This window comes from Telmatherina bonti (genome assembly GCF_933228915.1).
Source record: "Telmatherina bonti genome assembly, chromosome: 7".
Lineage (NCBI taxonomy): Eukaryota > Metazoa > Chordata > Actinopteri > Atheriniformes > Telmatherinidae > Telmatherina > Telmatherina bonti.
Window position 1 is genome coordinate 35443334 of NC_136625.1, and position 13122 is coordinate 35456455.

The following is a 13122-nucleotide window of genomic DNA, read 5'->3' on the forward strand; positions in this document are numbered from 1 at the left end:
TAAAGCCAGGATGAAATGCAGTTGGATTATTCAGTCACTGAAAGACTTGACCACCTCACTAAATCATCTCTACTGTGGACTGCATGCAGGCGGCGGATTCCTTTCCCTGTTGGAACGCATGATAACTAACCGTTTAGATCAATGGGCTCTCCCATCGAGAGTACCTGGCACTATGAAATGTACTGAAGGGACCTGTCTGCCTTGAAGGAAATGAAGATTTTATTCAGTCTCTTAATATCACAGGGTGCTATGATGGTATTTGGAGTTTTCTGAGCTTTCTACAGTGTTACAGTGTTGAATCCTCATCAGACATGTGAACGACACTGTTTTTTATCACCTAAACACATGTTTGAGTTTTAGTTTGAGTTTGAGTTCCAGCACGCTCTCCGTTCGGTTTCCATGGCGACGAAAAATGCGTCGTTTTAGAGAGTTTTTTCTACGTGGAAATCCTTGTGACATCCCGGGGGAAAAGGTTCGGTGATTGGTTACCTTCTACTGGTTAACAAGGGCATGTACAAATACATCAGGCGGGTGGAAAACGTGGGATAAAGTTATTTCCAACGATGGCTGGTGAGTTTACCAAAGAGAGACATCCTGCTGCATTCGTTGCTGTGGGTTGCTGTTTTCCACTTCGTCTTCAGGGTCTGATTCAGGTTCCAACATGTAGGGCTGTATGCTATGTGTTGACATTGTATTTTGTTTTTTTATTGAGTTCATATTAGCCTAATCCTTCTGTTTATGAGACGTTACAATGACGGCGAAAGCAGGTGCGGTGCGCGCTCCCGATGTGGCGCAGTGGCGGGAAGCGGGGCTTAATGCGGAAGAGTCTCAATCCACTCGTTTTGCCCGCAGGATGATCTGACAGCCTACAGAGAGGGTCGGTCTGAAGTAAATAAAGCTATTTGTGACAATAACTCGATCAATCCCAGCCCTTCTGGTCTCAGAAATAAAAATAAATTATCCTGAAATGCACAAAATGGTTCCACTTTAACAAGGAAAACAATCATGTTGATGTTGATAACAGGACAGGCCTCTTTCTTCCCTTTAGTGGAAATCAGACTTCAGAAGCTTCGACCTTTCCATAAAGTTGTATTAATGAGAGGACTCGTCAGGAAAACACGTCATTTTTGGGTGTTGTTTAAATCTGGGGTAGGTAATGTTGGGCAGCTAGCTATTTGTGAAAGTGGCGGCCTGTCTGGGCTCCTCCCCCTATCCTGGCTCCTCCCCTATCTTGGCCCCTCCTCATATTTTAGCTCCTCCTCCTGCATTGACTCCTCCCCCTCCAGTTCTGCTCCTTGTGTGATTCGAGGCTTTTTTATTCGCAGCAACGATTTTCTCTTTCTCGGCTGTTTAGCAGGAGGAGGCAAATAAACCGAGCCGGGTCGGGAAATCCTTCCTGCATTTTCTCAGCCATGTTTGCCTTCTGAGTTTCTTCTTCACTACTTTGTATTTTCATCCTAACGTGCTGTTTATATGCAGGGTGTGTCTATCAGGTATGTAGGAGAGGGAGGAGGGGAGCCGGGAGAAGAAGCTTACAAAATATAAGAAATTAACAACTCCATTTGGGTCGGAACGTTTGGATTGTTCAGAGTTTTTAAAGATTTACAGTAAACTGAGGGGTCGAACTATGTTTCTTATTGTTCTTCTTCTAATGTGCTTCTATGTAAACAATTTCACTGCAATTTAGAAAATAATCTGTGTTCAAGTGGAGAATAAATGCAGGTAAACTCTTCTGGCGGCCTTAGGGAGTTGGGAGAATGCATGCAGGACGTATGAATAAATTCCTCTGATTACCAAATTATTCTGGAGTCAGATGTTGGACATTTGTCTCATAGCTTCAAGTTTGGCTGAAAATGTGTCAAAACAGAACCATCGAGTCAAAGTCCAGACCTCAACCTGACAACCTCAGTTAACTAAAGCCGTACCGCGAAGAACGGACCGAAGGTCCTCCTGAATGATGTGTAAGACTGATAACAGCTTGTTTTCTGAAATGATGTCATGGTTTGATATGTGTTGTTGTCATTTTAACAGCTGGTAACAAGCAGAAGGTCTGGTTTCATGTCCTGACAGGTAAAAACGTTCTCTGTCACGTCTCAACCTTTCTCTGGCTCAAGTTTCAGCAGTTCATCTAAACTCCACCTTCGACGGGTGAATCAGAAAGGAGGAGGACATTAGGTATGATTAGTTCTCAGAGTCAGTCGGTGAGAAGTTTCCTCTTCATGGAGCTCGTATTTCTGGAATCATCAGCCCCTGATTCACCCCGCAGTAACCGAACAAACCGGGACTTTCAGGTTCAGTCTCTGCTGCGTTTTGGTTCAAAGGTGGGCGGTGACGCAAGACGGCGGATCGCTGGCATATGTGATCATGGAGGGTTTCGGGGGCCAGTCGGGGTCCTCTTGAAGCTCCAGAGCCAGATGCCTGTACAACACCTTCGGGGTTTTGTTCCTCCGACAAAACAGTCGGGAGAGACAAGACGAGCCCCAGCGGTCGTTGGCCACCTGAGGAAACGGTGAAAACTTGAGCGGAAGCTAGCCAACGGCTGGGTGTTAAAGGTTTTATATGCTGCTGAAAGACACCAAGAGATCTGTCTGATTACACATTTCTCTACACTGCAAAGTTTGCAAGTTAAGAAAAAAAGGGATTATTTAGTGATTTCAGCAGGAAAAAGCTTTGGCTGCTAATGATGCAGATGTTTATTCAGTAGATTCTTAAGGAAATTGCTGTGAAGATTAGTGATTATTTTTTAACTATAACTAAAGTAAACCAATTATTTTTAATCACTACATGATGAAAATGCACTCAACCAGCCACTTTATCAGGTATACCTTCAATTATTCACACAAACGTCTAACCAGCCAATCACAGGACAGCAACTCAGCACATCTGGTCATGCAGACGTGATGAAGACAATGTGCTGAAGTTCAAACTGAGCTTCAGAATGAGGAAGAAAGGAGATTTAAGTGGCTTTAACTGTGTCATGTTGGTCTGAGAAACTGCTGATCTACTGGGATTTTCACACACAACCATCTCCAGTGTTTCCAGAGAAGGTCTGAAGAAGAGAAAACATCCAGCGAGCAGCAGATGTCTGGACCAGAAGGTCTGGTTGGTGTCAGAGGAGACTGGACAGACTGGTTGGAGATGATGGACAGACAACAGGAAGTCCAGTAAGCACTGGTTCCAGCCATGATCTGCAGAACATCATCTCTGAACCCGTCCAGCCTGGAAGCAGATGGTCTCCAGCAGCAGAAGACCACACCGGGTTCCCTCCTGTCAGTAAGAACAGCAAACTGCAGTTGTGGCTCAGATTACGAACAAGCTAAGGAGAACTCGGTTGAAAGGAGACGAAGTCCATAAAACTGGTTCCACGCTCCGTGAGAAGCAAGAACTTTTTTTTCTTCTTCTCAAGGCTGCGAGAACAGAATGGATGCAGTAGACCGGTGAGCCTCACTGTTAATTCAACAAGAGCTGAACTCAATATACTAATGCTAGGCGGACACTGTGCGATTTCGAGGGGATTTCACCACGATTTCGCTGTCGCAGACCACGCCATCGTGGAAACATCATAGCATCAGGATGTCCGGTCGGGAGGTCGTACGCCGTACAGTGCGAGAACACTCACGAGGAAGGATTAATTGCTGCTACGTTCTAACGATGATGCTGCGACCTCCCGATCAAACTTCTGGCATGTCAGAAATTTTCGCCGTCGCTCGTACAGTGTGAGTGGTGTTACGTCACGATTCTACGTTCGCACCTGCGCAGAAGACGCCAGTGGAGCTTTAAACAATGGCGGGCAACCCCAACTTCAGACGTGTGCGGTGGACACAGCTGCTAGACGAGAGATTAGTAGAGCGATGGAGAGAACACGAGGTTTTCTTTTTTTATTCGTTTCAGCGCACAAGACAGCGCACACAACTGCAACAACTTGCTGCCTGCTCGCCATCTTGTTGTCAGGCACGCTGTGGTTGTCATAGGAACTAGGAACATTTGTTTTTCGTTGTTCACACTCGAGCACGTTGTGCCGTCACACACCGACTGACGCCAACAAGTAGTCGTGGCTGACAGCAGTCGTACAGTATGAGTACACATGTCGTAGGGTCAAATAGAGTATGAGGAACAAACCCGTTGTGCAGTGGGAGCATTTCCCCGACAGTCAGATTTCTAAAATCGCACAGTGTCCGCCCGGTAAAAGACAAGAGGAGAGCCGCCATCCCCCACCATACAAGGCGTTCCCAGGTTACGTATCCTGCTACGTTGCCAAATCCGTAACATTCAGCGTTTCAGCGAGGAATGGTTATCCTAAATAACGGAGTAATGGCGTTCTTATGCAACAGTATGTGGTAAAAATACAATAATGCCTCAGAAATGTGGGTGTTTCTTTTTCATTATATATACGGAGCTACCGACGGAGCAGCTCTTTGGCGGAGTTCGGTGCAGCTGAAATCAGCCAAACCTGGCAACTCTGACAGGGTCAGTTAGGGCCGTTAGGACAGCAGAGTTTCTGCAAGCAGCCTGCAGCTCTTGTTTGTGGAGAGAACTGCAGCGTTGAGGATCATTATGACTTGTTTAGATGCATTTTCAGACAGCCAGAGGCTGCTTCACGAGCCGCAAGTTAAGAGTCAGAGAGCCGCATGGGATGAGCCGAGCAGAACTTTCTTCTCATCGGGTTCCTGCTCCCAGCAGGACACTGCTCCACGTCCCAAAGCTCAAATCACCTCCAACAGCTTCAACATCTCAGTAGCAGCAAGGTGGGGCTGATAAAGTGACTGGTGAGTGCATTCTGATGACATTAAAGTAAAACTATGGAAAGAAAACAGCATGCTGACGTGCACAGAAACAAGAGAAAAGAGATCATAACAAGGAGTCTAATGAGTGTTTTCCCAACCTGTGATGCGTCAGCAGAGCAGAGCTCTCTAGGGCCATTTGCCCCTTGATCGCCTCTGAAAACAAGCCTCCACAAGATGACGTCAAGGAGCAAAATCTACAGGAGATTTCAGTGTGAACGTCTTAAAAAAAATCAGCTGATCATGAAGATTGAGTTACAGCCCAAGAAATACACAAGAGTAACACAAAAGGAAAGTTTCACAAAGCAGTCACTGATTTCATTCATCGGGGAGTGATGCGCCTCTGATTGGGTAAGAAAAAAAAACAAATGCATGCAAATCACAGTTTGCACATTATAAAGGATCAGTCTGAGAGTGTATGTGGGCTGTGGCGTCTGTAAAGCATACCTCCAGCACCAAAGACACGGCCGCATTCGCCATGACAATGACGACCAGAGTGACACGCCAATCATGGGGAACACACACGATCTGAAGGGGGAGAGAGGGGTGACAGGACGCGGCGTGAATGCAACGCGACACACATATACAAACTCTCAGCTCCTGCAGATTCTCCCACATATTTCCTCCCTAATGAGGCCATAAAATTTACCTCCAGGAAGTTATCAATGGCAGGGATGGGATACAGCATGATGAAGAGAAGGAAAGAGTACAGGCCGATGCAGGACAGCAGGAACGGCCCTCGGGAAGTTAAAACAAAGAAATCATTAAGCTGTGGAGGGAAAATGACACGTTTAGAGGAAAACACCGCACACGAGTCTTACAGTTTTTGTAGCTGGGCTGTCTGAAAGGCTTTCCTTTGGAGAAAACAATGGCCACGACCAGATATTGGAAGGAGGAGACGTAGAAGAGGGTGGTGTTCTCATAGTTCCTGATGTTTTTGTGGTCATGGGGCGTCGTTGTATTCAGGCTCTGAGAGAAACCGGATCTGGACATGTTGCAGGCGCTGCAGGAGAAGAACGAGTTCTGTGTCAGAACCAGGAAAAAACATTTCTTTTTTTTATTTGACCTCTTCACCCACAGCCAGTACTGATAGATGGCCGTCCCTCCTGGTTCTGGTCCTGATGGAGGTTTTCCTGTAACCCTGCATAGACCAGGCTGGAGGAATGAATCAAAGAAGGGGTTTTAACGCCCCATTAGCTCCTTAGCTGGACCTTTACCCAGATTGTTTGGGCCTAATCTGGACTATTTTTGGCTTAGTTACAGAACTGGAAAGTATTCTGTGGGACACATGTGGTCCAGATATGTGAAGGGGACCTGGACACAACTTCTGAGCCGTACATGGTGGTTAAGTGGCTGATTTTTGAAGCAACACTCACACAGAGTCAGCCAGAAGCCAAATTTGCTGTCTGGGTAACCCTATGACTCTGATGGACCGGCAGCAGTGTTTTTGGGGTTCACTCTGCCTGTAACAGCTGCTGGGATAGTGTCCTCCTTCCTGATCTGCACAAGGTCACAGTAGAGCCTAAATCCAGTGAAACCAGAACCAGACCAGTTGAGGGTAGTGAGGACAGGAAAGAGGAATCAACGAGCACCATAACTCTAAGTTAGGAATAAGAAGAAGAGAAAGAGAAACGCAATCCAATGACAAGAGTAAAGAGAGCAGCAAGGCGCTTAGAGCATCATGGGATGACCCCCAGCTCCCTTGGCCTGTAGAAGCAGAACTAAAGGGACGGATAAGGTTCCCCTGCCAGACCTGATTAGAAGATTTATCAGGAAGTAAAGTCTGAGAAGGATGAAGAAGGTAACTGGGAGGTGAACATGGTGGATGACCAGTTGACCTTCAAGGTCCATGTTGCCTCGGTTTTCCATATTTGCTGATTTGCTCTCTACAACATCAAGAGAATCAGACATACCTGACAGAACCCACAACACAGCTTTTGGTTCATGCTCTGGTCATCTCACGCATCGATTTCTGCAATTCCCTACTGGCAGGCCTGCCTGCATGCTCTGTTAAACCTCTGCAGATGATCCTGAACACCACAGCACGTCTGGTCTTCAACCAAACCTAAGGGGTTCATGTCACTCCACTGCTAATCCAATTCACTGGCTTCTGGTAGCAGCACGCATCAAAGTCAAAGCTTTGCTTCTGGCTTACAAAACAATAACTCAAATGGCTCCTGTCTACCTTCACTCCCTAATCCAGACCTACACTCCCTCTCGACAGCTACGTTCCACCAGAGAAAGACGCCTCGTGTTACCACCAATACGTGGGACTAAATCACCAGCCAGACTCTTTTCCTCTGTTGTGCCACGATGGTGAAATGATCTCCCAAACTGTCCGCTCTGCAGAGTCCCTGTCTACTTTTAAGAGCAAGCTGAAGACTCAGCTCTTATTAATTCTTTGCATTTTAACATAGGTGATATTGTGGGGTGGGTAAAAAAAAAAAGCCTTTAGCACTACATGTCAAGACCGGCGTCCAACTGGACTCCAGCAGTCCACCAGCACCTTCCTATGATGTCCTCTACTGTTTGATTTCATGCTTGTGTTGTTCTCACTCTCATATGTAAGTCGCTTTGGATAAAAGCGTCTGCTAAATGACTGTAGAATAGACTACACTAGACTAGACTAGCATGGCATGGCATAGCATAGCATAGCATAGACTAGACTAGACTAGACTAGACTGCTATGCCATGCTAGTCTAGTCTAGTCTATGCCATGCTATAGACTAGACTAGACTAGCATGGCATGGCATAGCATAGCATAGCATAGACTAGACTAGACTAGACTAGACTGCTATGCCATGCTAGTCTAGTCTAGTCTATGCCATGCTATAGACTAGACTAGACTAGACTAGCATAGCATAGCATAGCATAGACTAGACTAGACTAGACTAGTCTAGTCTAGACTAGACTAGCATGGCATGGCATGGCATGGCATAGCATAGCATAGCATAGCCTAGACTAGAATAGAATAGAATAGGTGGACAAAACTGATGGGAATGTGGTAAAAAGAGATTCTAACTCACTCTGACTCAGGTGTCCATTTCTCATACCAGCTCTGCTTTTGCACCAAGAGGAAAGCTAGAACCTGGAAGACCAGGCAGGTGAGGATCTGGGTCAGAACCGAGCAGAGCAGCGGGCCAGAGATCAGACTGGATGGTGGGCGCCGTCCCACCAGCTCCTTCCACGCAGCATTCAGACTCACTAAAGGCAGGAAAAACAGCGGTGAAACAAGTTCATCTGTTTGTTCCCTGAACTCCACCGGCGGCTGTCTCACTTGTGAAGGCGATGATGAGAATGATGACGATGTCGATGAAGAGGAACTGGAAGTCTCCCAGGTTGCTGAGGATCTACAGCAAAGACAACAGCAGCAGCAGATAAATTCATCTTCAAAAGTTTTTAACCTAATCAGCTGGAATCTGTGCATTTTCTCCCCCACATCTTTGTAAATCCTCAACTTTTCCTCCACTAACTAAAAAACTGCAGAGTGATATTTACCCAGTAGAGCAGGGTGACGCTGATGTACTGGATGATGCTGTAGAGAGCCATGAACTTAAAGACGCAGAAGGATGTTATGAGAGCAGCTCGTCCCTCCCTTTGCAGTTTCAGGGGAAATAAAGTCATTTTAAATTACTGATAAGTTTGATATTTCTTCCTGTGTCCATTACAACTCAATTCCAGTGAAGTCGGAACGTTGTGTGTTAGGGAATAAAATCAGATTACAGTAATCTGCAAATACCTTTTCATCTATATTCAATCAAATACTCTATAAAAACTTTGTTTTCTTGCCATTATTTACTCATTTGGAATTTGACGCCTGCAACACGGTCCTTAACAGTTGAGACTGGGGCAACAAAACGCTGGGAGAGTTGAGGAATTCTAAAGAAAATACCTGTTTGGATCATTCCAGAGGTGAACAGGTTGAATGGAAACAGGTGGGTGTCATGACTGGGTATAAAAGGAGCACGGCTCAGTCGTTTACAAACAAGGATGGGGCGAGGTTCACCACTTTGTGAGCAACTGCATGAGCAAGTCATCCAACAGTTTGAGAACATTTCTCAATAAAATGCTGGGAATTTGTGGATTTTATCTTGTCCAGTCCACAATATCACCAGAAGATTCAGAGAATCTGGAGAAATATCCACATGTAAGCGATCAGGCTGGAAATGCCCGCGACCTTCGACCTCTTACATCACCATGTGAAGGATGTCACTGCGTGGGATCAGGAACACTCCAGAAAACCATGGTTAGTACACACACTGCGTCGCTACGTCTATAAGTTAAACTCATGCAAAGCCGAAGCCAGATATCACACCCAGAAACACGGCCGGCTGCTCTGGACCCGAGCTCATCCCAGGTGGACTGTTGCAAACGTGTTCTGTGGTCTGACGAGTCCACGTTTAAAAATGTTCATTCATGGACATCATGTCCACCGGGCCAAAGAGGAAAAGGACGATCCGGACTGGTGGAAAGCTGAAAAGCCAGCATCTGTGATGGTATGGTTACTGTAAGCAAGACCGGATTATCCAGTGGGCATTATGGGCAAAGGCCCAGGGGCCCACGCCCACTTTGGGCCCATGTGGGCTCGCTGTAGGGCATATACCAGCAGTTTGGACATGAAACAAAATGTACATAAAAGCCAGATAGTTACACCACGATGTCTAGTGTTTTGCTACTGGTACCATTGGCTGAGAGATGTTAGAAATGTCGTTTCACAGTGTATCATTCACAATTTTCCAAATGTTGTGGTGGGGAAGGGGGCCCCTGGAACACTCTGGGCCCAGGGGCATGTGCATTTTTAATTCGGCCCTGACTGTAAGGCACCATTAATGCTGGAAGGTTCAAACTGGTTTTGGAGCAACATGTTCTGAATCCAAGCAGCGTAATTTTACAGACGTTCCTGCTTGTTTCAGCAGCCGCATTCTGCAGCATTACAGCAGCGTGGATTCCTGGTAGCAGTGTGGACACTGCTCTGCCTGCAGTCCAGACCAGTCCATTATGAAGCACAAACTACGATAACAGAGACTCCAGACTGTGGAAGAGCAGAAGCTGTACATCAAGCAATAATGACAAAGAATTCTAGCTACAAAGCTTCAACTCTTACTGTCCTCAGTTCCCAAACGCCTGTCGAGTGTTGTTAAAGGAAAGATGACGTAACAGCGTAAACATGACAACATCCCTGCTGTTTTATGATGTGTTGCAGGAATCAGATTCAAAATGAGTGAATATTTCCAAAATATCTAACTGTTTAAACATTCAACATCTTGTCTTGATCAGATGAATAAACTGATTTGGAAAGCCTCGTATTCTGTTTGTGTTTGTTTTACACAACGTTCCAACTCCACTGGAACGGCGGCTGTAGTAAAAGATTAACAGCTGAGTTTAGAGTATTTCAGCAGAAAACAGATTCACAGTTTGAGCCTAAACTGCAGGAAAGTTTGCAAACTTTAATCAGATATCCGTGAAAAGAGAAATGAAAGGTTGTTTCTTTAGAGGAAACTGTGCCTGGGTCAGATCTCCACCTGATGAGGTTTGGGACGCAGGAAATGTTTGAGGTGGAGGAGGTGAAGGGTGAAGCAACGGAGGCCTCCAGCTCTGACAGAGAAATCCCGCTGTGAGCCCTCTTCAGAGCCTGAAAACAGACAGAAAGCTTCATCAGTACAGCTCACTTATACACAGGGTTTACACAACATCCAACATCTTTACATTTCTTCATCCAGGTCGGTGAATTAAAGGTGGAATTTATTGCTAAACACACTTGTTTCAGTGAAAACAGGTTAAAAAAGGCAACCTGATTTAGAAATATGCACAATTCTTGAGCAAACTGTATTTTTGAGGTTTCATTTTAGCATCATTTTAACAACTACAGCTGCTCTAACTGAACCCAAAACACGAATAAACTTCCAACATGAATCTTTCAGGTAGTTAAAGGAGAAAAATGCACGTGTGCACAATTACTGGCCAACTAGTAGCGTGCAGAATTATGAATGCAACATTTGGGGTTTTTTTTCCTTCAGTTGTAATTAGAATAAAACAACTGCGTAAAATGAAGATAAAAACCAAAATTTCTACACTATAAGCCCACATTTTATTCCCAGTAGAAGATAAACAACATATCAGATGTTGAAACATCATTTCATGGGAAATATGAGCTTATTTTGAGATTCATGGCAGCAACACAAAAGCAAAATGTTCCAACAGGAACAACTAAAAGATGGAAAAATAATCACAACCTCAAATAAAAAAAAAACAACGTGGAGAAGCATTTGTCAATAGGCAGAGTCTCTCAGAGATCCTGCCGACCCTGGTGACCCTCAGGAGGCGCCACGTCCCTGCACGCTCTTCCTCTGAAGCACCGAGTCATTTCTTCCACAACAGAGCCTGTGCAGCCATTTTTTACTGTTCATGTTATGTCAAATGGTTTTTAATGTGTTATTTTATCAGTATTTTATAGTTTTATTTAGTTGCATATAGAGCCATATTTATTCTTATTATTTATCTTGACACGAGAGCTGCTACCTCAATTTTTTTGCAGCCTGTGTGACGACAATAAAGTGGATTCATTGAATCTCTAAGATGAAAAGATGGACATGAGGTCACCACTCTCAGATAAACTGGGTGTGAAAATTGGGGAATAAAAAAATTTTTTTTAAATGTTCTTAAACATAAAGTTTTTGAATACTTTGAACATCCCACCATCTAGAGTGTATAATATCAAAAGAGTTAGAGAATTGGGAGGAATCTCTGTGCGCGGGGGACAAGGACAGTTGCATGTCTATCAGGTTAATCATTGAGCAAATATAGTGACATGTTAGTTATGAAGGAATGTATGGCCAGTTTTACAAAGTCTTTTACTGCAAACAGACTTTGTTTTTTCTTGTGATACTCCTCTTATTGTGCTGGTTTTATTGTTCAACAGCGACCTTTAAACTGAGGCAAATTTTACCCAAATGAAACAAATACAGAATCTTAATCAGGCAAAACATGTTAAAGACAAATTAAACATCTACTTGCTAAAAACTTTGGTGGGAGAAAAAGACACAAATACTCAATTCTTTGATCCTGACACTTCAGTATTTCCATCTGAGTGAGCTGATTATCTTTTTCTGGTGTATTTTTCCTGAGGTTTGCCTGTAATCTCCTTAAACCACTCCCTTCCTCGTTAAATAGATGGACATCACCTGACATGATTAAATCATTTAGGTTCATGCAGCTTGGAGAAAATGTTCACACAAGCGAAGACAATACGTTTCTTTACTATTTAAAGCACAATAAAGTTTTCTTTCAGAGACTAATTATGCTTCAGGATCAGAGTTTAGAGACACCGTTTAGGGTAATGTCCCTTTATTTTCACTCCTTCTGTAAAAAAGGCTTCTTGTTCGGAGATTCTTTGGCCTCCTTGTTCGCATCTGGAAGTCTTCCCAGACAGTTTTCATGTTGTTCACATTAGTGATCTGTAAATAGCCGTCGCTCATTGAGGCCAAACTGTTCTGTTGCAACTTCATAATCCAGCGGATTTACTTCCAAGATGCACCAAACTTCTGGATTCTGCTGTGAAGATGCAGAAAAAGTGTGTCTTCCACATACATGTGCAGGTGTTTCAGCTTAAAGAACTTCACAGAGATCCTGTCAAAGCTCCGCTGGCTCTGGGACCTGAACTTGACCTCCACTCTTACTTTTAACTCCCATTCCTTAATCAGGTTATGAAGCGAGCCAACGGCTGCATGAAAGAGCCACCTTCCTCCTCCTCCTCCTGCTGCTGCTGCTGCTGCTGCTGCTCTGTGAGCATCACTGATTTTTAATTTTCCGAGTGCTGCAGCTGCTTAGAGGAGCGCATGGCTGCAGATTGCTAGCTTTGTGAAGTCTTTGGAAAGCTTTGAACTTTGCATCACCTGGCTTTTCCCAAGAACGGCTGCCAACAAAAAGCAGCACGAACAAACTAATTACAGCCTGAGACCTCCAGAAAGATCTCAGGTTAGGTCTGGTGGGCATTGTTTGAACTCTAAAATGGTAGGAAACAAAAATCTGGCTTAAAATAAAAACGTTTTACCTAAATAAGCATTTGTCTGAGTAAATTTCATACTTACTCCACAGTCATTCGCACCATCACCACACATCCCAACTATATAACTGCAAAGAAAACAAACTTGGTGAAAAAACTGTACAAACACAAGTTTTACATGAAGTAAACAAATCTACAGCAGGGGTGGGGATGAAACCGGCCCACCAGTGGGTCCCATATGTCCCACAGAATGAATTAGGTAGACGTGGAAATGTTCTCATGTTCATGATTTTTACAGTTTGTCTTCCTGCAGGTGCTCCTGATGATTGTTTGCTTTCT

General features: G+C 44.4%; 1 protein-coding gene across 1 annotated transcript in view; it reads right to left on the reverse strand.

Annotated features, from left to right (window-relative positions):
• Positions 1 to 1503: 1503 nt before the first annotated feature.
• LOC306758751 (polyamine-transporting ATPase 13A3-like) overlaps positions 1504 to 13122 on the reverse strand; it is a gene marked incomplete at its 5' end in the record, with an annotated part of 42417 nt that continues 30798 nt past the window's right edge. Inside the window, 10 exons of the mRNA XM_079244131.1 lie at positions 1504 to 2498; positions 4883 to 4978; positions 5229 to 5309; positions 5431 to 5519; positions 5603 to 5784; positions 7808 to 7985; positions 8059 to 8131; positions 8280 to 8376; positions 10304 to 10413; positions 12869 to 12911. Of these exons, the coding sequence (XP_079100257.1) occupies positions 2316 to 2498; positions 4883 to 4978; positions 5229 to 5309; positions 5431 to 5519; positions 5603 to 5784; positions 7808 to 7985; positions 8059 to 8131; positions 8280 to 8376; positions 10304 to 10413; positions 12869 to 12911 (1132 nt within the window). The 3' untranslated portion in view covers positions 1504 to 2315. The remainder of the gene's footprint in view (positions 2499 to 4882; positions 4979 to 5228; positions 5310 to 5430; positions 5520 to 5602; positions 5785 to 7807; positions 7986 to 8058; positions 8132 to 8279; positions 8377 to 10303; positions 10414 to 12868; positions 12912 to 13122) is intronic.